This window comes from Urocitellus parryii, chromosome 14 (assembly GCF_045843805.1).
Source record: "Urocitellus parryii isolate mUroPar1 chromosome 14, mUroPar1.hap1, whole genome shotgun sequence".
In the NCBI taxonomy this organism is placed as follows: Eukaryota; Metazoa; Chordata; class Mammalia; order Rodentia; family Sciuridae; genus Urocitellus; species Urocitellus parryii.
This window is the reverse complement of record NC_135544.1, coordinates 38,802,695-38,827,664: the sequence shown is the minus strand read 5'-3', so window position 1 is coordinate 38,827,664 and position 24,970 is coordinate 38,802,695. Positions and strand designations below refer to the sequence as shown.

The window sequence follows — 24,970 nt, the reverse complement described above, 5'->3', positions numbered from 1 at the left end:
CTGAAATGAGTAGTTCTAGTAAGTCCCAGGGCAAGAGAAGATGCCAAAGCAATTACATTTATGGTAAATTTAGTAGAGGAAATGTGCACAAGATAGGAAGAAAATCTCTGTGGGCATAATTTCAAGGAAAGGCACTAGTTGGTTTCTGCCAACAGTCATTGGATGCCACAAGCATGGAGCAATTAGAGATGGAATGGATCTGTTAGAGCAAAAAAATGGTGTGATGGCCATGAGGCAAAAACCTTAAATAGTGAAAAGTCCTGTAAGTATAATGAAAGCATTTTTATTGCTTTGCATTTATATACTGTTTTTCATTTCTAAAAGCACTTCATAACTTTTCTAACTGAGTCTCAAAAGAATTGTGTCAGGGATTATATATAATTCTAACCTCAAATCTCCTCATCCTAAGAATGTTGTTTAATTTTTTTAAGTTTTAAAAAAATTGTTTTTGATTCTGCTTTTCCCTTATATCTAACTTTCCCATCCCTATCAAGCTGTGTGAAAGAGACACTTCCACTAGTTGACTATTTCGCCTCTCGATTTTCCTCAGTCCACTTTGTCCTCATTCACCACTCCATAGAACTGTCCTGTGAAAGGACAGTGAAAGGTCACTTGTGACTTTCTAATTGCCACATTTAACACCTTCTCCTCCTCTTAACTTTTTTTTTTTTTTTGAATTTGACACTAGTAATCCTTCCACCCACCTCTGGAAACTCTCCTCCCTGTCTTCTTTCTGATTCTCCTCTTACTTTCCTTTCTTTTTCCTAGCTATTGTTTCTTTGCCCACTCTAAAAGAAGGTGATCCCAAGAGTTCCAGCTTCAATCTTCTCATCTTGATTCATATTCTTAGAGTAATAAAGCATATTTACATAATTTGAACTTGTACTTATATGTGGTTCCATCAGAGTCTAAACATGAAACGGAATCACACCAACAACTTGAATAGGGAAAATTTCAATATTTAAAACAACCTTTTAGCTAATAATGGTGTGAAAGAGGACTTTAAATAGAAAAAAAAACTATTTCAAAAAGCAATCACCACTTTTAGTGGTAAGAGAATGTAATCAAGGAAGGAACTTAAAAAGTCAGTAGAACTCTCCAGCCCTCGACCACCACGGTTGAGATCCAGACTTCATTTGACATGGTATGGCAGCCAAGACACACAACCCAGAAGTGCTGTTAAGAGCAATTAGAGATGGAATGGAATGGATGCTCTCAGAAGCACTCCAAAGAGAGCTGCTTTCTCCCACCCCATCCCCCCCATGTCAATTTGCTAACAAGGAGCTGCTCTCTTCCACCCCACCCCATGTCAATTTCATCAGGGGGGGGGGGAATTACACATAAACACACACACACACACACATATACACACACACAAGAAGCTCCACCCTTTCAGTGTTCCTCTAGGACCCCTATTAGTAAAGCACAAAATTGTATCCACTGACAAAGGAAAAATGTCTACAAGGTCCATCTTGAGAATCACAAAGTAAGTCAAAGGAGGGTTTGAAGTTAAGAGGCAACATACTAATAACTGGTAAAGTAGATGATGATTTCCAAACATGCATCTCTTACCCTGATCTCTCTTCCCAATTTCAGATTTCTGGATGCTTCTGTATTAACGTTACAAAATTACCTCAAACTCCACATATCTTCTTCATTATATACATGTAAACAGTTGTCAATGCATCAAATTACCATCTGAAAAAAAAATGTCTCTGGAATATATCTCTTCCTTTGAATGCATAGGTTCTTTGGATATATGTCTATGCTACTACTACATAGTTTTAATTTTTGTTATCAATTAGAACTAGTCCCCATTCTTACACTTGCATAAATTTCCAACTCTTTCCCATAATCACCAGAATGTACTGCTTAAAACAAGGTTTTTTCAAAAACACCTAATAATTTCTTTGTCAACCAAACAAGATCAATATCCCTTTATGCTGATATTTAAGACTCTTTACAAAATGGTGCCAATCTACTTCTCCAATCTCATTTCTTATTTCATCCTAATACTACTGCTACTACTACTATTATGAAAGGTCAACATTTATTGAGCACTTAATAATAGGTCAGCTACTAATAAGCACCTTATTGTACAAACTTAATTTAAAACATCAAATTTATAAAGTGCTGCTTTCTTCACTTAACAGAAGAAAATTGAAGCAAAAAGTTAAGTGTCTTGCATAAGGTCACTTGGCTAGGAATGGGTGAAATCAAACAACAAACCTGGGAAATCTAACTGCAGAATTTGTGTTCCTAATCACTAGATTATATGTTCTCCTAAAAATAAACAAAAGTAGGAATCAATTTAGCCAATCAGGTGAAATACTGGTATCCTGAAAAGTGTAAGCATTGCTTTAAAAAATTACTTTAGATACAAAAAGGTAGAACAACACACCACTTTTTTTTTTTTAAAGAGAGAGTGAGAGAGGAGAGGGAGAGAGAGAGAGAGAGAGAGAGAGAATTTTTAATATTTATTTTTTTTAGTTTTCGGCAGACACAACATCTTTGTTTGTATGTGGTGCTGAGGATCGAACCCGGGCCGCACGCATGCCAGGCGAGCGCGCTACCGCTTGAGCCACATCCCCAGCCCCAACACACCACTTTTAATATTGGATAATTTAATATTGTTCAGTGGCAATACTACCCACAGGGAGATACAGATTCTATGCAATTCCTATCAAAATTCCAATGACCTTGGGGATCTTTTGCAAAAATAAAAAACCCATCCTAAAATTCATATGAAATATCAAGAGACCTGACAAATGAAAATAACCTAGAAGAACAAAGTTAGATAATTCACACTTTTTCAAATATAATATAAAAAGCCATAATAATTTTTTAAATGTGTGGTACAGGCATAAAAATAGACTCCAGTAGAATAGATTGCCAAGAAATAAACCATAACATATATGATTAATTGATTATTGTTCATCAAATGCTTGGGGGAAACTGGATATCCACTGCTAGTGGATTGAATTATATCTCTCAAAAACTCATACATTGAAGTCTGAATCACCTGTACATCAGGGTGTAACCTTATTTGGAAATAATAATAATCATCTTAATTAAAATGAGATTATACTGAATAGGGTGAACACCAAATCAAATATGACTAGCATATTTATCAAAAGGGGAAACTGAGACAACAATACATACAAAGGATAACATCCCAAGAATATGAAAACAAAAACAGGGTGATATTCTGCAAACTAAGGAATGCCAAAAGATTTCCACAAGCCACCAAAAGCTAGAAGAAAGGCAAGGAACCTATCTCACTCATAATCCTCAGAAGGAGTTAATCATATCAATACATTGATCTTGGACTTCTCCAAACTGTGAGACTATAGGTTTGTGTTATCAATTCCCCCAGTGTGTGGTACTTTGTTATGGCAGCCCTAGCAAAATAATAAACTGACAAGCAAAAGAATCAGATTGAACTTAACTTTACACCAAAAGAAAATTTAACTCTAAATGGATCAAAATATAAATATAAGAGCTGAAACTATAAAAGTCTTAGAATACAACCTGGGAAATCTTCTTGGCACTGGATTTGGCAATGATTTCTTAAACATGACACCAAAAACACAAATAACAAAAGAAAAAATAGATATGTCAGAGTTCATAAAAAAATAAAACTTTTGTCTACCAAAAGCACAATCAACAGAATAAAAAGGCAACTCGCTGAGAGAAAATATTTGCTTATCATATACATAGATAAAGGATTGATATCCATAATATATAAAGAACTCCTAAAATTCAACAGCAGAAACACAAACAACTTAAAAAGTGGGCAAAGGACCTGAATAGACATTTATCCAAAGAGGGTATAAAAATGCTCATGAAAAAGCGTTCAACATCATTAGTCACTGGGGAAATGCAAATGAAAACCACAGTGAGAAACCACAGCATACCCACTAGGTTGGCTGTTATTTAAAAAAAAAAATAAATGGAGAACAGCAAGTATTGGCAAGGGTATGTAGAAATTGAAACTGTTATACATTGCTGGCAGGAATATAAAATGGTGCAGCCACTGTGGAAAACTATTTGGCAGTTCCTCCAAAAAGTTAAATAAAGAATTACTATACAACCCAGAAATTCTACTCCTAAATATAAACCAAAAAGAATTCAAACCAAAGATGAGAACTGATATTTGTATGCCAATGTTCACAGAAGGATTACTCATAGTAGCCCCAAAGTGGGAAAAGCCCAAGTTTTCATCAATAGATAAACAAATGGGTAAACAAACATGATGTGTGTGTGTGTGGGGGGGTGTAAGTATCATTCTGCCTTAAAAAAGAATGAAGTTCTGATACATACTACAGCAGGAATAAACCCTGAATACACTGTGCTAAGTGAAACAGGCCAGACACAAAACAACAAACATGGAATGCTCCCACTGATATGAACTATCTAGACTAAATAAATTCATAGTAGAACAGACATTATCAGGGGTTGGGAATTATTAATGGCTTAATGAATATGGTTTGTGTGATAAAAAAAAAGTTTGGAAATAGATAGTGGTGATGATGGATACACAGCATTTTAAATAATTTGGTGTCACTGAATTAAACATTTAAAATGGTTAAAATGGCCAAGATATGTATATATACATACATATATGTACATATATGTGTGTACATATGTTTGTGTGTGTATGTGTGTGTGTGTGTGTGTATACATATATATGTGACATTATCAAGATTAACTGTGAGGCCAACTGAAGAATAGGTCTGTGAAAATCTTTAGTTGTGATATCGTGGGGACATCTCAAAGTACAATAGAAATCTGATCTGATTGTGCCAATCACCCCATTTGCCATTATAGATGACTTAGCTGAATACTAAAACATTTCCTGATCTACTGTCATGTATAAAATAAATAAAACATTTCCTGACCACTACAATGTAACAGATCCTGTGCTAAGCACTGGGCATGCATCCTCACAACTACCCTCTGAGGCATGATTGTCCTCATTTTGCAAACCTTAAGTACAGTCAGACAAAATCATTTGCCATTCCCTAAAACAAAAAATTTAAAAAAAGTCTTGCAGTAGTTACCAAGATGGCACTGAAAGCAAAGAAGGAAGCTCACTCTTCCCAAGCTGAAACCAAACTAAAACCCTTAAAAACCAGAAGGTAATGGTGGAAGGTGTTCACAGTAACAAAAAAAAGAGACCCACACATCCCCCACCCCAAGATACTGTGGATCCAGAGGCAGTCCAAATATCCTAGGAAGAACACCCCAGGACAGACAAGCTTAAGCTTAACCACTCCTTCATCAAGTTCCCCTGACCACTGAGTCTGCCATGAAGAAGCTAGAAGATCATAAACTCATGTTCATAGTGGATGTCAAGACCAAGGATCACCACAAGGGGCTAAGAAGAAGCTCCCTAAGACTGAGTAGCCAAGGTCAACACCATGATCAGGCCGGAAGGAAAGAAAAAGTGATATGTTCATTTGGCTCCTGATTATGATACTTTGGATGTTGGTAACAAAATCAAGATGGTATAAACTGAGTCTGGCTAGTTCTAAATACACACTTTTTTCACCATTAAAAAGGGGGGGGGGCTGGTGTGCAGCTCAATGGTAGAGAATGTGCTTATCATGCACACACACAAGCTCCTTACACTGTCAAATGTCAATATTTGTGTTTATTTCTGATCCCTGTGGCTATAGTGTCCTTATCACCTCACTCTCTAGATTCAGTCCTCTCATTCCCCAGGGCCCCTTCCAATGTCAACAGTTCTAAGTGCTTCAGGTTGTCCTGCTTAGAATTGATCATTCCCCTTCAGACTGCAATTAGCAATTTTGTCTCTTAAGAAGATGCCTTCGAGGCACTGTCTCCCCTAAGAACTGTTGTAAGTTCCTGGAGAGCAGTAGCCATTTTTTCTTGGTCTTTGAATTTCCATTCATGCTTCCCAAAGAGACTTTCCTTCAGAAAAAAAAAAAAAAAAAAAAAACCTTGAACATTAACATTTTTACAAATAGAAGAACTGAGCTTTAACAAGGAGCTCAAACCTAAGGTTATAGGGAAACTCATTTGTACCTCATGAGCGGAGTCCAGACCTGCTGGGTTTGCATTCTGTTCTCTCTCCCTTCTATACGAGTGACTTCTGTCCTTCTAGCCCTGTTTATAAATTTGCCTTCTGAAACCACCCACACTCCATGAAGGGGAGCATCTTAATCCCTTTTGCCCTATTAAAAAATTGACAACCAGAAATATTGCCAGTCTCAAGTTTCTCTTCCACCCCTATTCTCTCTAACATCCTGATCAGAGCATAATATGCTCAAAGGAGGAGATGATTCTTTCTGATCTTTTCCTGCATACCTAGTATCTAGCCCAGTGCCTGGACATAGCAGGCACTTAATAAATATTTGTGGAGTGAGTAATGAACCACTGTTTACTTAAAAGACCCAAGGCCATGGGGAGGAATTAGCAAACCATGAGTGCAGGAAGCCATCCACGAATTACATGAGGATCTTCTCTGGGCATGGAAACCAGGGAGATTTAGAACTGGCCTTGGGAACTATCTATGGCTCTCCCTTGGCAATAGATTGCCCAATGCATGTGATCTTTATCTCCGCTCTGCTAGGAAGATTGCTCATAGTAGCTCTGGAGATGGGCATAACCCATTAGGAAATGGACAGCCCACCTTTCACCTCTTTTGATGAAGAACATTCTGTGGAAGGCCTTTGATGTTTCCCGATATAAATAAAGCAGGCGCGGTTTCCATTTTGCCATAGTCTAGAAAGCTCGATCCATCTGTTCAGCTTGCCCGTCCTGTCCCCCATTTTTGAAAGTACTTTCTGTGTTCTGTGGGTTTTTTCTCCATTCTATTTTTCTTAGCTTTTATTTCTCAGCCATCCCATTCCACCGAGGGGAACCCCATTTCCACCACCCACGCAGGTCGGGGGCAAGACACAAGTCTCATTTGTTGAGCCAAGACCTCTCTCTCAAGCCAACTGCATGACCTGTCCCACACCTGCTAACCACCTTGCTATTTGTGTCACACTCTGCTTCTCTTGTATCTGTTTTATCAAAGCCTCCTGTGTCAGGAATAAATAAAGCCATGTTAGAGCTGAGCCTGAGTCCTCTTGCATACCTAAAGAAAACATTTGCTCTCTGCCAGACCTCTTCCCAATTCCAAAAAGAATTCATCTCTATAACTGATCCTATAATCCTGTCATGCACCATGATTCCCTCTTCCTTCGTTTCTCTCCTTCTTCTCGCACACTCCTAGTCAAATACCACCTCACTTTCTAAGCTGCTGGGCCTCTCTCTCGGGACTCCTGTACACGTGTTAATGATGCCAAGCCCTGAAGCTGAACATGAAAAAAGTGAAGCCTGAAAATGATCTCTTCTGTCATAGACTCATTTAGTAATCCACATCTAGACTGGGGGCGTGTATATACGTGTAAGTTGCTGTGCCTTCAGCCACAGATGCAGAGCCGGTGGAAAAAATTGAAATCATTTGCCAATAGTCTTGTCTACGTTTTATTAAAAAAAAAAAAATCTTATTCCAATGAATAAACAAGTTGGAGGATCGTTCTCTTGGAATTGTATTCACCTGTTCATTTTGATGGAGTCGTGCTTGGAGCAAAGGGAAAGCTACAAATGTGTGCAGAAGTGGTGGCCATAAGAAGATAAGGGGGAGAGAAGCCAGCGAGAATGGCCGGATATTAGTCTTGTCTCCAGCTGCCTACCTTATCCTGTAGTGAACTCTCAGCATTTCCTCTCTGGCACAACTTTCTGCTGGAATTTACACAGATGTAGACAATTATGCCTTTGAAACTTGAAATTTGGCTTCCAAAGCAGTTTATCCCTTTGTCTACACAGATGCCATTTAAGTGAGAATTTAGAAAATTCAGTAGTTTAGAAAATGGTATCCTCCATCCCGGCCCCTCTCCTTTCAAGCTCATAACATCCGAAAACAAGAAGAGGGCCTCCCATAGGCTTGGAGTGCCTCCACCTGCAGATTCGGCAGTTTGCCACTTGGTGTCCTTGACTTGTGCGTGTCCTTGTCTTTCTCCTTTTCCAAGAGCAGAGTCCCTCCAGTGGGTGAGTTCAAATGCTGGCTCACAAAGAAATTCAAACCTCTCCCTCTGTGGCCAAGTAGCCATGCACCTACAAGCAGCTGCCCTCCCCCTACTCCAAATGTGGTTCTAGACTCAATAATAGTGCCCCAAAGATGTCTTCAGTATATAAATTGGTACTGGTTCTCTAAGGAAAGTGTATCCATGAGTTAAATGGCTCAGGAATGAACAGAGATGTGAGGCACATTGGCACACACTTATGATTCCAGTGACTCTGGAGGCTGAGGCAGGAGGATTACCAGCCTCAGTAGCTTAGATAGACCCTGATAAAAAGGACTGAGTATGGAGCTCAGTGGTAAAGTGCCCCTGGGTTTTACCAAAATAAATTAATTAATAATCAACAGAGAGGTACCTTCCCAGAGTTCTAGTAGGTGTTGTTCACGTCACAGACGGCTTGGAAAAACCCAACACACTGGGCTCTAATAAAGAGTTAAAATAGGAGCTTTATAAGAGGGTGTCAGGCTCCGGACAGCTATAGCAAAATTTAATTTGGACTTCCAATTGTTTATATTTTACCAGAGAAACACCATCACACATGAAGAAATTGATTGTACAAAAACAAAACCCTTTTTTTCTTTTTTTTTTTTTTTTTCCTGTGCTGGGGACCAAACCCAGGGTCTTATGCATGCCAAACAAGCATGTTACATCCCAGCCCCAGAAACAGCATAACTATACTATTGGGTCGCAAGAACCCAAAGGACAGTTTCTTCCTAGTCCTTGTTTTAGGAGAATGGAGAAATGGTTAAAGGAGTGAGTAAACAGGTACATTCTGAGGACCAGCCAAGTTCATTCCCTGTTTTGGATCTCCCATGTTTCTGAGAAGAGGGAAGAAATTCATTTATAAAACATAGGAAGCAGCCATTTCCCCTAATTCAGGCTTCAAATCTGGAGTTGATAGGTTCCGGGAAAATGGAAACCAAAGTCCTTGTGTGTATCTACTTACAGTTTTGCTAGTTTGTCGTTTGGTTTTGCAAAATGTCATAGCTTTCCTTGAATTCAGAGAGGTCTGTAGGCCAAACTAGGTTAGGAACTGTAGTTCTGTATTCTGCTGTATTTCACATTACCCTTACATCAAAGCGTCACTGAAACTAGCAATGGAAGATGAGCCCAAACTGTTGTCAAGTTCCCTGAATAAGGAAACTCATATGCACCGCATGGATCTCCTCCCAAAATACATTATACCAATTTCTACTTCTAGAGTAAATGAAATATGAACCATCTCCCACCAGCACATCATCCCTGTCGCCGCATCATTTATTCCTTTCATGATACCCAGTATTTTCAAACAACTTTCTCTGCTTCATTTCCCCACACAAATAAGAATGGGCCCAGTGGGGGACATTCCTCTGTTGTGAGAGACTCCCTAGCTTATCTACTCATTCCAGGCAAAAGAACGTGATGCGAATTGTCAGTTGGGTTCATCCTATTTTTATTTCCAATGTTAAACATACCTAAAGAGCTTATCATAATCCAGGACTATATAAAGGCCTAAAAAAACTGAGATAATGGAACATAACTAGCTTGTACACTAAGTACCCAACTAAAAACACGATCCAACTGTACCCAAGGCTGCAGTGTGACACCAGCAGCAGGCCTGGTACAATCTTAAGGCGGGAATATTTGACAAAGGACCTGTCTCTGTCCAGATTCTGTTGCTACTCTGGATACCTTTCACTGTTTACCCTTTTGACCTAGAACTATTCAGTACTATTCAACATTTGGAAAGAATTTTCCTCTTTTTTTTTTTTTTAACTTTTCAAAGTTCAGACTTCATGTCAAGGATCTTCAACCATTAGAGTATTTCATCGATAGATAGTCTTTCCCATTTTGCTCATCCTCTAGGGTGACATTTAAGTCATCATGCAGGGGAAATGTTAAATGATGACAATAGACATAGATCAAGACCTGGAACAAAAGGTCATCGTGTCCTCCTGCCCAGGGCCATGAGGTTTGCCCTGTACCACACACCGCATCTGCATCACCTGCCTGGGATTCGACCTCACTTCCCACCAGGATGGTAATGATAGAAAGTTCTTGAAGCAGCAAGATAACAAATTCCAAGTTAACCACTATCTGAAAAAGAAAAATCTCCAACTTCTAGAGATGGAAGCTCCCTCTTGCTCCCTGTACTGTATTATCAACATGTTTCTTTGCTGGGGAGAGCTGCAGTCTGCTGTTTGACCAGCTCATATTCTCCCACATATGAAGTAGCATGTTTAACTTCCTTCATTTTCTCCATAAATTGTGTTCAAACCCAAGGCATCATTCTAACCACGTAATCGAAAAGACAATGTTATTACCTAATCTATAGGAATGTCAGGAGGTAGCAATACAATAATAATTTTTTTAAAAGCGTCCTGTTCAACATTCTCTCCTCTTTCCACAGATTCGGAACGTGGCAGCGAATCTCTGCGTGGACAGTAAGCACGGAGCCACAGGAACCGAGCTGAGGCTAGACATCTGTGTCAAGGATGGTTCTGAAAGGACGTGGTCCCATGAACAGGTACGTGAGAAGTCATGGGCGAGGAGGCCGGTGGGGGTCTGAGGCAGGTGTGGAGGGATGTGGTGGGAGCAAGTCTCCAGGTGGAACACGTGGGACCTGGAACGAGGTTGTGGGTCTGTCACCGACCAGCTCTGTAGTTAAGTGAATCACTCTACTTCTTTCTGTTTCTTCTCAGAGCCATTGTGATAATCAGTTGAGATATGGATACAAATATGCTTTCAATTATAGGAAGGATGGTAGAATTGTTTGCTGTGACATGAATCTAATTGCCTTTCCAAGAATGATAGTTTTCAAGATGCAAAAATCCTGCAGAGTGCTAGGAAAAGCTTCCAACAAGATTTCATGATTTCGATGGAAGACTCTATAATGTTCTGTGTTTGGGATCTCATCTAATTTTCTTTTTTCCTTTTGGCTGTGTATCTAAAAGAAAAACACATGCACCTTTGTTGTTGTAGTAATAGTTGTTAATCTTAGGCATGAAGGATAACTGGGCAGTAACACCGCAATATGGACTTCATAGGATACTCCATGTATTGCTTTTGATTGAAACACATTTCAATGCAACTCAATTTAGGTCGGGTGTGATTCTAATCCGATGTGAAACTTGAAAGTTCTTATAAGGGGTTTTCCTTACACTATGCCATTGGTGAAAGAGAAAAGATAGTAGGTAAAATCCTTTCTGCCTCCTTTTATTGTTTAATTTTGAATTATAAAATATGTCAATAGGAAAAATATAGAAAATTTAGCAGATATTTATGCATGCATTACATGGATTCAATAATGATTGACAGCTACTGACATACTTAAAAAAGAAAAAAAATGAAATAGATACCATTAGAGCCCTTTTTCCATCCTGTTCCCCTCTCCCCTTTGCAGAATGATTCATCCCAAGGTCAGGGTAGTATGGTTTACCAATACTTCAATTTCCCAAAATTGTTCACAATGCCTTTCTTATGAAAACTGAAAAAGTGAACAAGAGTTCCCAAAAGTCATTACTGCGCTCCTACAGCTGTACTCCTTATGTGTCTATCTTATGTACTAGACCAGGAAGAAGCCCAGTTTGGACATGCTTCAGTTGTGGAGAAACTTCTTATCTTATGTCTCATTCAAGGCAAAACAAAGAAAAAGAAAAGCTTCATTAAAATCAGTAGTTGTATAATTACCATGATCAGCCTCGAATGCTAAGGAGTTGTTCACATACAGAGATTCAGTGTGTTGGCACCTCCTTCTCCCCACTCCCCTGCCCTTTCCTATCTCACCTCCACCCTGCATTACAGTCAGAGCACCAGGATGCTAGGAAAACAGCAAAAGACCATGTCCAGAGCACAGTCCAAAATCAATCCAATTCAACAACACCTCCTGTCGTCCATCTAACCGCTTACCAGTCCTTACAATCTTACCCCTCAACCTCACTGTGTTCTAGAAGGATCACGAACCTTGCAGTCAGCCCAGATTTCAGTTTAAACTATGTGGCCATGTGAAATTGTTCAATCTTTTTAGGCTACAGTTTGTCCATATTTAAACAAGGATAATACCCACTTCCTGGATGGGGTTATATGAGAAGGAATTATAGCCGTGATACAACAGCATCTTGCACATGAAGTAGGTGCAGAAAAAATACATTTCCCTCTGCCTTCTCATACACACTCATAAAGTTACTTTGTGCTAATATCAAATCATAAATCCCTCTTGGGTCCAAGGCAGTGGTGACTTTGGCTCCATTTGTTCATTCCCAGCATAGTCACCAAATACAAGTTACCATTCTCTCCAATATATCCTGCAGAGTGGGACACTTACCCACTGGGTTTTACAGAAGGTTCTGTGGCTTTAGGATTTAATGATAAGAATCAAATATTAGGGTAAGCAGACTTGTTTCTTCCTTTCTCTATCTATCACTTTCTATAAGCACCACAGGGATGTTTCCAGAAGAACAATGTTGGCTCTTACCTCTAAGGAGCAATTCTGACTTCAGTCTGGGAGCAATAGAGAATGCTCAGGAGGTTATTAGACTGGCATCCAAGGAACAAACATGTATTTATAAAAGAAAGAAGAAAAAGGAAGAAGTTATATGGAAAAGCTTTGGCTCTTGAGCTAAAATTTGTCTCCACCACTTCCTATTCAGCCTATCCAGAGAAAATTAATAATCCAGGGAAAACATTCTAAACCAGCTGTTTAGTATGAAAGATACCTGCCTGGATGCCTGAATCAGGTTGAATATTTCCATTCAGTAATATTCTAGAATGAAATTGGCTCAGGTCTGAAAATTCTATTTGACAGCTAAAAACGAATATAAGCAAAACCAATTCTATTACACACACTTTAAAAATTATTGGTTCATTTTCCCCCCTTAGGCTAAACTGCAAAAATCCATGGCATGTAATTTAAGAAATGGTCACCAGAGAGCAGCACTAGACAAGCAGAAAACTACATGAGCAGAACAAAAGCATGGGTTTGTAAAGAAATAGTTGTAAGGAATAATAATAAAGAGGAGGCAGAGACAAGGTACAGAGGCAGAGAAGGTGCAGAGTGGCTCTTTGTCCAAGAGGCCACATTTATTTATACCAATAGGTTACATTAGGTCATCAGTACCATAACCACATTATTGTTTAGAGTATCAGTAAGGTTGCTTATTCTGCAGTTACATTTCACAGTTACAATATGCAATGTTAGGAGCTTTGTGCAGTCCTTAAGAAAGTCCATTGTCTGAAGTTATTGTTACGTGGGCAGTTTCAGAAGCACCAGAGCTTGATGAAACATCATAGTTATCTAGTAAACAAGTTCTTCTATTCCCAGGAGCTATGTGCCTGCAATCAAGGTCGAAGCTTGATGAGGCTCTAACACAGAGGCATCTCAGGGCATTGCCATACCAGCTAGACACAGCACATATATTAGTTATATTATTATATCCTAAGAGAGATTACAGGCCATTCTAAGGGTGGGAAACAGGGTGCCTATTACCCCCCTGAGAGTTTTCTCACCAGGGTAACGCTTCCCTGTACATTTCCACAGTCAGAATCTCTACACTGGTTAATATAGGTCTTTTTTTAAAAAAAATTCTCAGTCTCTGGAGATCCCCAAAATGGAGCTACCAGATTAAAGGTTGACTGGAGGTAAAAAATGATTCCTATTTGATATATGTCTCATCATCACATATTGACTTGGAGTCTAAAATATTACAAATGGCTGCCTTTCCCAGTAATTAAACTATAACCTTTCTTCCATATATTATTCAATGATTTACAAGAATTGTAATTCATTCTCTTACACTTAAATTAAAAGTCCTGAATGAAAAGTATATCAGAACATGAAAATTAAGGACATTCTTTTTAATTCAAAAAGATTTAAAAGGGGGTCCCCATTGAAGTTGAAGTGATTCCTTTAAAAAAATTTTTTTTAATGAAAAAAAAATAAAAATGTTACATGGGAAACAAAGGAAAGTCCACTGAAGCACTATTAAAAGAAAATGTCCTTTGTTGCAGAACACTAGTCCTGACTAATCTGGCTTCTGTGAAGGAAGCAGATGTATGATTCATGCTTCCAGGGTGATCTATTTAGCTATTTGATATCACTGGAGCATTGTGTGCTGGCTCTCCGTTTCCTTTAGGGAACAAGAAAGAAAAATAAAAATAGATCCAAGTAAGACTGTAAGGTCTGGAAAGGAGACTCCCTAACTCCCATGATGAGTGCAGGGGAGAGGGGAGGGGAGGCAATTCCCCTTGGCCTACTTCCACTGCTCCCACTCTGCAGGCCAAGCAGCAGCTCTGACCTCATGCTGGGGAGGAAGCAGAGCAGCAGAGGAAGCAGGCAAGTGCCCCCTTTGCAAGACCTGAAGGAGGAGAGACACACAGAGGTGGAAGCAAGACAACACCTGCAGGGAAAGGACAAATTCCTTTCCTTTGGGAAAAACACTCTCACCATCAGGACAGAGCATACCCATGGGGAAAAACTGCAAGGAAAATCACACTGCATCTCACCCGATTTCACGTAACAATGAAATAAAATATAACTACCCATAGAGAGAAAAAAATATTTTCAATTGTCTCAAATCAGATAGAAGAAGATCAGTGTATTTGTAGTTCCCAGCCCAGTGAGTTTATTCAGATAATACAATACAGACCAAGCAGCATTACACATACCACATGAATATTTAAGCAAAGAAATGAGTTATCACTGTAAATCTGTATTTGAAACTATCACTCAAAAGAAGAAAGGGGAGAAATTAACAGCAATTTACTTTCAAACTGATGATACACATTTGGGGCAGCAGGGGGTGGGGAGAATGGGTTTTTTTTTTTTCTTTTTTCACAGGCAACCTGAAGGAAACTTAGATAGTTTTGTCAATAAGATCAGCTCAAGGGCAGAAAACCAACTATGAATGTCACAGTGACATTACCCGGGGCAAAAAATGAAAATGGCTTCATAATGTCTGCTTGTTTTTGCTTTGACAAGATTGTGCATGGAAGTGTAACTAATGAATGAAAGACTCAATGCCTGATTGGTTTGACATGGCCATTAGGCTAAGATAAATGACAAAGACATAAGAGGAAAAAAAAAATCTTAGCTAAAGGTAGGTGCAGAAGAATAAAGCAATTGATATAATTTGAAGATGCATTACCCAGGATGCAGGAACATATTCACCAGGTAATAACAACAATAATAATAATACATAAAACACTATGAATATTACACTCTAACAAGCTACAAATGTAAAACTGAGCATTACACTATGACAATAAAGCTAGAAATAAGAAAAAAAAAAGTTACCATAAGGATGCCCTGAGATATATTTGTGACAATAGATGAAGAGATCTGAGAAAGAAATTTATCTATTTGCTATAATACAAGTATTCCTTTGGACTTAACAGATCTGTTTAATAAAAAGTTTGTAAAGACTGTCTGCAAGGGCCTGGGGTTGTAGCTCAGTAGTAGAGCATTTGTCTAGCATGTGTGAGGCACTGGGTTGGATCCTCAGCCATGTATATAAATAAGTGAATAAAACAAACGTCCACCAACCTCTAAAAATATATTGAAAAAATAAAAGACTGTCTGCAAGAGAAGCATGAACACCTGAGGTGTGGCAGAGGCAAACCATTTAACCTGCTGGTCTGATTTTCTCCAACTATATAATGAGGGTCTTTGCTACATAGTGATTACAGTTCTTTTTATCTCAGCCGTTTGCATGTATGAAAACTAAAAAGAGAGAGGAGAGCTGGGGCTGCAGTTCAACAACAGAGCACTTGCCTAGCATGCATGGGACCAGGGTTCAATCCCCAATACCAGAAAAAGGGAGAAAAACAGAGACAGAAAGGGAAATGGATAGACCCATCAAAACCACTTGTTCCTACATTGGTCAGATGTGCTTATAATAGGAGGAAAATATTATATTTAATCAAAATAAAGATTCATCAAAGCCAATTGCAGGTTTATAGGTCAGGACACTTATATTTCAATAAGAATTAATAGAATCTAGAATCATCAAAATGAAAAGTCCAAAAAACAATCATCAATATGGTTTTAGACACAAATATCATAGATTTATTTGATGGATTGAAAAGATTAGCCCATTTATCTAGATAGTTATTTCAACATGTTTACTGTTAAGATAACAAGTACACATTTCATTTATTCAATAGAAATTTTATTGAGCATCTATCATGTGTTATGAAGTGTTCTGGGTACTGGAAGCACACCATGAGACCCCCACCATCAAAGAGTGGACTTGCAGGGTGAAATACAGAAAGAGTGGACTTGCACGATAAAATGACGTAAGGGGGGAAGAGGAGTAAGTTCTTCAAAGAGGAAGCATTCTTAGTTGGGTGTACACCTGAACTGAATTTTAAAGGACTGATGATCACTAACTAGGTTGGCCTTTCAAAGAGAGAGACTCTCAGGAACAAAGTCCCAGAAGGAAAAATGCAGCCTGCTTTGTGCGAGGAACTACAAACGTTTTAGTGTTGCTGGAATACAAACTAAAAGGAAAGGGATGCAGCTGTGAAGTACAGCAAAGGCCAGATGGCAAAAAGTTCCTCCTGTGTTAAAATGTCTGAATGTTATTCTCTAAGGGTTGTAGACATTTGGATTGGAAACTAACATAGCCAAACAAGCATTTCAAACAGACTTCTTTAGAAGCTGAGAAAGACAGATGTTTGGAAATCCAAAAAGGAAAGTGGGGAAGAAATCAGCTAGGAGGTCACTGCAATAATCTAGGCAAGAGATATTGAGAGCAGTGGTTGTGAGGAAAGAGAAAAAAGGATTAATTCTGAAAACGGTGCTTATAAGACACAATTGGCAAGACTTGGTAATTGATTAGATGAAGAAGGTAACAAGTTAAAAATTACTGTGTTGACAGGTTGGATGCCATAACTACCAACTAAAATGAAATAAAGGAAAAGGCTAGAAGGAAAGAAAATTAACTTGAGTTTAAGATATGTTGCTGTGACCAAAATATATGACAAGAACAATTTAGAAGAGGGAGAGTTTATTTGGTGCTCACAGTTTCAGAGGTCTCAGTCCATAGATGGCCAACTCCACTACTCTGGGCCAAAGGTGAGGCAAAACATCATGGAAAAAGAGCCCATAAGAGTAAAGCTTTTCAGTTTATGGCAGAGTCAGGAAGCAGAGAGAAACTGCAGGGAGAAAATGCACCCTTCCAGGGCATACCCAGTGACCCACCTCCTCTAGCCACACCCCACCTGCTTATGGTTACAACCCAGTCAGTCCATTCAAACTAGGATAGATGAGTAAGTTATAGCTCTCGATCATAATTTTATCTCTGAATATTTCTGCCTTAACAGGAGATCTTTTGGGGGAGGACACCTCACTTCCAATCATAACATTTTGTCTCAGCTCCCAAAAGTTCATGTCTATCTCACAATGCAAAATGCATTTAGTCCATCTCTGGTAGTTCCATAGTCTCCGTTTCAGCATTTCCCAAGTCTAAAGGAGTCTGAGACTCAAGGCAAACTCTTAGCTATGAGACCCTGTAAAACATTAAAAGCAAGTTACTTGTAGCCAAGATACAGTAGCACAGAATAAACATCCCCGTTCCAAAAGGGAGGTACATAGGGACATAGAAAAGAAGGGATGGAGCCAAAGCAAGATCTAAACCCAGCCTGGCAAATAATTTTTGGAGCTCCATCTCTGGAATCTGGGACACATGGTGGAAAGATGTGCTCTCCAGAGCTTGGGCAGCCCTGTCCCTTTGGACTTGCTGATTGCATTGCACACAAACTCTCTTTTAATCTTGTTCTTCCCACAGCCAGCCATTTTTATTAGCAGACAGTTCATGTTATTGGCATCTCTCAATTCCTGGGGGTCTTCATTCCAGGTTCAGTTTCATCTTCACAGCTTCACATGTCACCCTCTCAGGACAAACCATAGGGACTATGACCCTGTACACTTCACATGGCCTTCCAGGTCTTCCTTTAAAATCTTCGTGGAAGCCTCCATTACCCCTAAACTCCAGCATTCTGCATTCCTATAGAATCAGTACCACTTGGTCTGCTGCTATCTTACACAACACTTGCCCCTCTGGAATCATGGCTACAGGAGCCTCTGAGTATTTGCATAGCTCAGCATGGTGAAACAGTTTCCTAGGCCTACCTGTGTGAGCAGGGAATCCCTATGATCTCTTCTCAAAGGAATGTTCTCTTCTATTCCCTGGACCCTATAAAAAGTGTGATCTTCTAAATTCCTGAGATGCCTTCAAGGCATCTGTCCTGGAGTCTCTATGTAAAGTACTCAGCATCTCTTTAGGGAGTAGAGCCTCTTCAACAAGCACACCTTCCTTGACCCCAGCTTTACATGTACTTTTCTGGCCAAACTGTGATGTTTTAAAATCCTTTAGCTCTGCTTTCTGCTCCCTATTTGACAGTAAACCTATCTGAAAGCTGCCAGCAATGTCCAACTGAATGCTGTGCTGCCTTAAAATTTCCTTGACCAGGTTAGTCTATTTCCTTTAAATTCATCCTCACATAAAGTCTCAGGATATGGGGAAAATGTAGCCAAGTTCTTTGCCAGATATCACGTGTGCCATCTCTAATCTAACTCCCAATAAATCCTCATTTCCTTCTGACACCTCATGAGTACAGTCTGCACCCATCAGCATTCTGATCTTCTGAGATTCCACCAGAATTCCCCCATTAAGTTGTGCTTACCATGTGCTAAATCTTTTCTAGGTTGTTGTATGTCTAAACTTTTCAAAATTCCTCCCACAAACAACTCTAAAGGCTTCTGAACCACATAATCAGGTTAGTCACAGAAACGACCACACTTCTTGGTACCAGTTTCTGTTTTAGTCAGGTTTTGCGTCACTGTGACCAAAATATCCAACCAAAACGACTTAGGGGAGAAAAAAAAAGTTTATTTGGAGCTCACAGTTTCAGAGTTCTCAGACCATAGGTGGCTGACTCCATTGGTCTGGGCTCAAGGTGAGGCAGCAAACCATGGGGGCAGGACCCAGTGCAGGAAAGCTACTCAGTTCATGACAGGATCAAGAAATGGGAGCAGAGGGGACACACAGAAGGTGAACCCTTCCAGAGATCACTGCCGGTGACCCACCTCCTCCATCCACTTCTCACCTGCCTACAGTTAGCACCCTGTCAGTCTATTCAAACTAGGATGAACTAATTAAGTTACAGCTCTTATAATCTGAGTGTCTCACTTCTGAATGTTCCTGCATCAACACCGGAGCTCTGGGGGACACCTCACATCCAAACCATAACAATGTTGAATTTGAGCTGTCCACAGGTGTAGAGTTGGGGAATCCTACAAGGAATTGAAGGTAACACAGACAATACGTGATCAGCATATAGTGAGCATTGAACTGAGAGTGTTAAGGGCCAACAGGAAAAAGAGAGAACCCTGAGAAACACCTATGTTGAAGTGAAAAGATGGATAAAAGAAGTTGGGCAAGGGGTTGGGGTTGTGGCTCAGAGGTAGAGTGCTCACCTTGCACATATGAGGCACTGGGTTCGACCCTCAGCACCACATAAAATAAATAAAATAAAGGTATTGTGTCCAACTACAGCTAAAAAAAAAAAAAAGACTCTAAAAAAAAAGAAGGTGGACAAGATAGAGTATGGGATTTCAAAAATCATAGGGGTACCAAGTTTTAATTAGAAGAGAGTGATCAAAATCAGAAACACGGAACAGACCTTAAGAAGTCATTTTTTCCACAAAGGATTTAAATGTGTCAAAAAAAAAAAATGCTTCAGTCACAATAGTGTGTTGGGGGAGGAGGGGACACCTAGCTCTAGGAAATCTACAGTTCTTCTTCATGAATCTATTTCAAGTGCCTGACCTAAAACCCCTTGTCCTTGCATTTGAGAAATTCTCTTTTTTTTCTTGTCTTCCAGGGAAACAGGATACAGCCCCTCAACGTTTCTCAGACAATCTTCTTTCATGTTTGATTTGGACCACTTCTGTTTTATTTTCTTTAGACCACTTAACCCAGTTCTTTCCATTTTTCTTCAGAATCCCCACAATTTAACTGCTTTTATGAGACATCCCTGGAATTGTGCCAGGGATTTCTTTCTGCATTTTTCTTTTCCTGAGTAGGACCTGAAACCTGAAATCTACTGAGGGCCCGGTCACTATGAAGTGTATTCTGTACACACAGCTCAGTAATGTGCTTGCTTTTCTATCAACGTAGTTTCCCAATAGCTCGTCGTTTTTATTTATTTTTTTTTCTTTTAGGCTCACAGCTTGGCTTCATGCAGGCAGCCTGCCTTAAGTCCTATTGTAAAAATTATATAACCTTTCTGAAAGTGAAGGACTGGAAGAAATCGCAGGGTGCATCTCGTCTATTTTCTGTTAGTTAAGGATTTTTCCTGCTATATCCCTCAAATGTAGTTTGGCTCAAATAACTCAAGAAAATGCCCTTCCCCAATAGGAGTAGGGTTGTTTTTTCTGTATTTAACACATTGTAAAATCAATTCAATGAACATAAACAGCATTTTTAATATCATGGGGTGGGATGGATAGGATAGACCAGGATAGGAAAAGTCTGACTGGAGTTATCAGAGTCTATTAAATGCAGTCAAGGTAAATGTCATTCCATGACACTTCTGCTTCAGCTGGGGTGAGGAGAGGTCAGTGTGTATGTCTGTAAAGTCTGTCTCTTACTGTGAGTTACAATGTACAATTTCCTACATTGCCCTGCAGAATTACCCTTAACAACCCAAGAAAATTAATTTGCCTATTCTGTACTCCGTCGAGCTTAGTTTTTTCTTTAAATTTTCCAAGGCAGCCAGGCCAATGCATACCTGTAATCCCAGAAGGCTGAGACAGGAGGCTCAAGGCCAGCCTCAGCAATTTAATGAGAGCCTCAGTAACTAATAAGATCCCAAACAAACACACACACACAAAAAAAAAATAATTAAAAGGGGTGGGGGTGTGACTTAGTGGTAGAGCACACTGGGGTTCAATCCCTAGTACCAAGGAAAAAGAAATTTCTTTCAAGGTGTTAGCATGAGTCCAGTTTAACTCTAATCCTTGTCCTTTTGTAGTTACTCTGCTCGTTTAAGTTTAGTGTAACATTTAATCTAGTAACATTTACTTACATGACAAATGTAAAGTATTATTAAAGACTTCCTCCCTCTTCCTCTTCCTCTTCCTCCCTCTCCCCACTCTTTTCTCCTTTTCCTCCTCTCTCAATATACCTCTCTCCTTCTCTCTCTCTCTCTCTCCCCCTCTCCCTCTCTTTCTCTTTCTCTTCCCCTCTCCTCCCACCATGCCACCACCCTCTGACGTGTCCCCCTCTTGCCTAACTGAAAATTCCTTGTTTACATTTTGATCAGCCTGGGTCAGAGGTGCCAAGGTGATGCTGCTCCAGTACTTTAGGAAACATGCCTTCTCGACATTTCTATTAAGCCCAGACTTGATTCTCTCTTGTAAGTCACAAAGCATGGATTCTATGTTGCCAAAAGGCATACCTCCCCCTGCTCTGGAGTCTTCTTTCCAAATTGAACTCATTGTAGCTTTTCTGCTACCATTGCTTTGTTAGCTCTTTACCTTTGGATGGAGAGAAGATATTCGACCTGGTGAGCCACTGCATACCCGAAAATTCTGCTTTGATGCAATCTCATACAACAGCCCAGTCACTCTCTATGACTGTCATGGCATGAAGGGGAACCAGCTCTGGGGATATCGGAAGGTAAGAGTTCTGTTCCTTGTGGTCATTCTCAAGTTGCCATGGCTTCAGGTTTTTTTTTTTTTTAACTCAAAACATTCTTGAAAAAGATGCTGTCTTGATTTCAGGATGTTACCGGGACAGATATATACACACTTGGCTCACTCGTTTGGAGAAAATCAGCAAAAGGAAGGATACAGTGTGTAGAAAGCGGCATTGCTTCTGTATTTGCTTGTTATGGGCATATCCATCCTGAGGAGTTGTGATTGAAAATGAATTTGAGTTAAAACACAACACTACAAGGAATGGGTCCAGGCTTAGTTCAACTGACTTGCAAAAGGAGGAAACTTAGGGGCTGGGGATGTGGCTCAAGCGGTAGCGCGCTTGCCTGGCATGCATGCGGCCCGGGTTTGATCCTCAGCACCACATGCAGACAAAGATGCTGTGTCTGCCAAATACTGAAAAATAAATATTAAAGATTTCTCTCTCTCTCTCACTCTTTCTTTAAAAAAAAGGAGGAAACTTATACTCAATAAACAAATATACACATGCATAATTTTTAAGAACCCCAATTCTCAGTACACACACACACAAACACAAACACACAAACTAAAAATCTATTATTTGTGGGCACTGGTTATGACACTTGTTTCCTCACTGAATAAGAGTTCTGGTTTCCACCACTAGGAGAAAGACATCTGAGACCACACTCACACAAAGGGAGACCTGTCCTTGGTGTAGTTAATTCTGCATACTGTCACTTCCCAATACCCAGCAGATTTAGGTATACATCTAAAAAAAGGACAAAACATCAATTATTCTGTCTTACAAAACACTATAAAATCCAAAGAGCTAATAAGAAGGTAGAGTCCAATATAATGAAGGAGGCAAATCATTGCAATAAAAAACCTCTCTGTTTTCTTTAAGAAACATATCATTGATTAATTTTGTTAAATGCCTTTGCTGTTCCATATGCTATAGTGTTCGTAGTGGAATAAAGAAGGTTTTTTTTTTTTTTTGGATGGTTATTTTTTGACCTTTAAGATTCTGCTTTCTGGGGAAAAAAATAATTCTATTTTCCGTACACATCAATAAAATCTCCAATATGTCATTGCCTGGTATGCTGGTGGTCTCTAATGAACAGAACACTCCTCATTACTGTATATTTATAGCATAAGGGACAGGCCACTCAATAATATGCAATTAAGCCAAGAAAATACCGTTGTTTTCATTAGGGAGCTTACAAAAGCTTACAGATGGGTAAGACCAACTAATTCGTGTGCACACAGATCTCCTGGGGGAAAAAAAAAGGCTGTGGTGATTTCAAGTGGTAATTCTTATGAGATTTAACACTTAAAACCTTACCAGGATCCAAAGGCTTTTGAGAAAGAAATCACTGGATACAATTGTGTGCGGCTCTCTTCTCAGGTCTCAAGCTGCTGGCCTTGGGTTACTTAGCAAAAGTGACGCTCCGTGTGTATTTATATAGCAAGCTAGGTATTTATACTTAATAAAGAGCATGCCAAAGGCTTAAAATGGAAAGTTTCTGAAATATCTCATCTCAGTTGATGACTCAGGCCTATTCAACATACCTGCTTTAGAAAATTCCTCTTATTCCAAGGGCTATGCTCAAGACCTAAGAGAGAAAACAGAGACAGAAATCTCTCTGGAGTGCTATTTTGTCTATTTAGATGTACTACTTGGCTGGAGGAGAGAGTGGTTTCAACAGTTTAGCAATCTTTTGAGTTTGCTTTGGAAAAAACCCTTTTTATTAGCATATTCATGAATCATCCCATATACCTAAGACTCTCTACTTTACCTAAGGGGCAGCAGAGGGTAGTAACTATTCCACCTCCAACCATCAAGGAGGAGGCATTGAGCTAGTGCTTTATACACATCACTTCAAACCTTGTACCCACGAGGTACTATTGTGTATAATTGACACAGGAAGAAACTGATACTGGCAGATTTGTGGCAAAGCCTACAAACTCAGATAGAACTGGCTTTAAGCTCTCTATGCTTTGCTCTGCCATTTCTTAATAAATAAGATCAACACTCCCTGGGAAAGTCTCTGAATATTTGTTGCATTTAGTACTACTGATATCAGCCAACCTCTCTCAGTGACGTGGACATTCTGGGGAAATCATGGTGACAGAAGCTGCCTTGTTTGAACGGATAAAGGTCGTTGTTAGGCCCCAATTCCTGGTCCATTAACAACAATTGGCTTTTGGTTATTTTTAGCTGTGGCTCTTTGCCATCACAAAAGAAGAAGAGCATCCTTACCTTATGATATTATTTCTATGTTCATTTACATAACTTTATCCCATAGTAGGTACTCAGGAAGGGGAATCCCAATCTTGGTTCTCTTTCACCACCAGGGGGACCCCTGTTCCAAGAACAGTGGATTGTCAAAGCAACCTCAAATCAAAAATCAAATCTTCTCAACATCTGAATCAAGAAATTGCCTTTCCTCTTCTTCAATACCCACAACTGTTTGGTTACCACGAGTTATCTCTCCCTTCCCCAGGCCATTATTCCTAGAATCCACCTTCTCTGCCATTTCTATAACCCCCATCCTGGTTTCAGCCCTTTCCATTTTTGCCCCTGGGTTATTGCATTTATAGCCTAAAGGATATTCCTGCTGGTTGGCCTTCCCTGGCCTTCCCCCTCCAACCTATCCACTGATCCTAACAGTCAGAGACAGTTTCTACAACATCTGGTCATTGCATTCCTCTGTTTTATAACTGCATTTGATGTTTCAATGAGTCCATGATAAAGCGCCTTCACCTTCCAATTCTTATCCGTTCGAAATCTGGTCAATGTAATGGTCAAGCCTTGGAGTTATTCAGACTTAACACACCCTAAATCATTATGAAAATTATAATGGGTTTTATTTTTCAGGTACAGGGGATTGAACCCAAGAGCACTTTACCACTGAGCTACATCCTCAGTCTTTTTGTTCATTTATTTGATCTTGAGACAGAGTCTTGCTCAATTGCCCAGGCCTCTTGCCTCAGCCTCTCTAGTAGCTGGGATTATAGGTGTGCACCACTATACCTGGCTATAATGTGATCTTGAACAAGTTATTTCTCACTGACTTTCACCTTCCTCATCAATATAAGGGGACTAATAATTGAGATAAATGATGAGAAACTTCTAGCATAGCTTCTGATTATATGATCAGATTTCCATCTGTGTGGGTAAAAAATGCAGCTTTTACATTGATAATAGTGGTGA

General features: G+C 39.5%; 1 protein-coding gene across 1 annotated transcript in view; it reads left to right on the top strand.

The window, feature by feature from the left end:
- The window catches only part of Galntl6 (polypeptide N-acetylgalactosaminyltransferase like 6), a 1,042,003-nt gene that overhangs the window by 1,003,775 nt on the left and 13,258 nt on the right, over window positions 1–24,970 (top strand). The window contains exons 10-11 of the mRNA XM_026389751.2: window positions 10,486–10,602; window positions 21,608–21,757. Coding sequence (XP_026245536.1) covers window positions 10,486–10,602; window positions 21,608–21,757 — 267 coding nt within the window. The remainder of the gene's footprint in view (window positions 1–10,485; window positions 10,603–21,607; window positions 21,758–24,970) is intronic.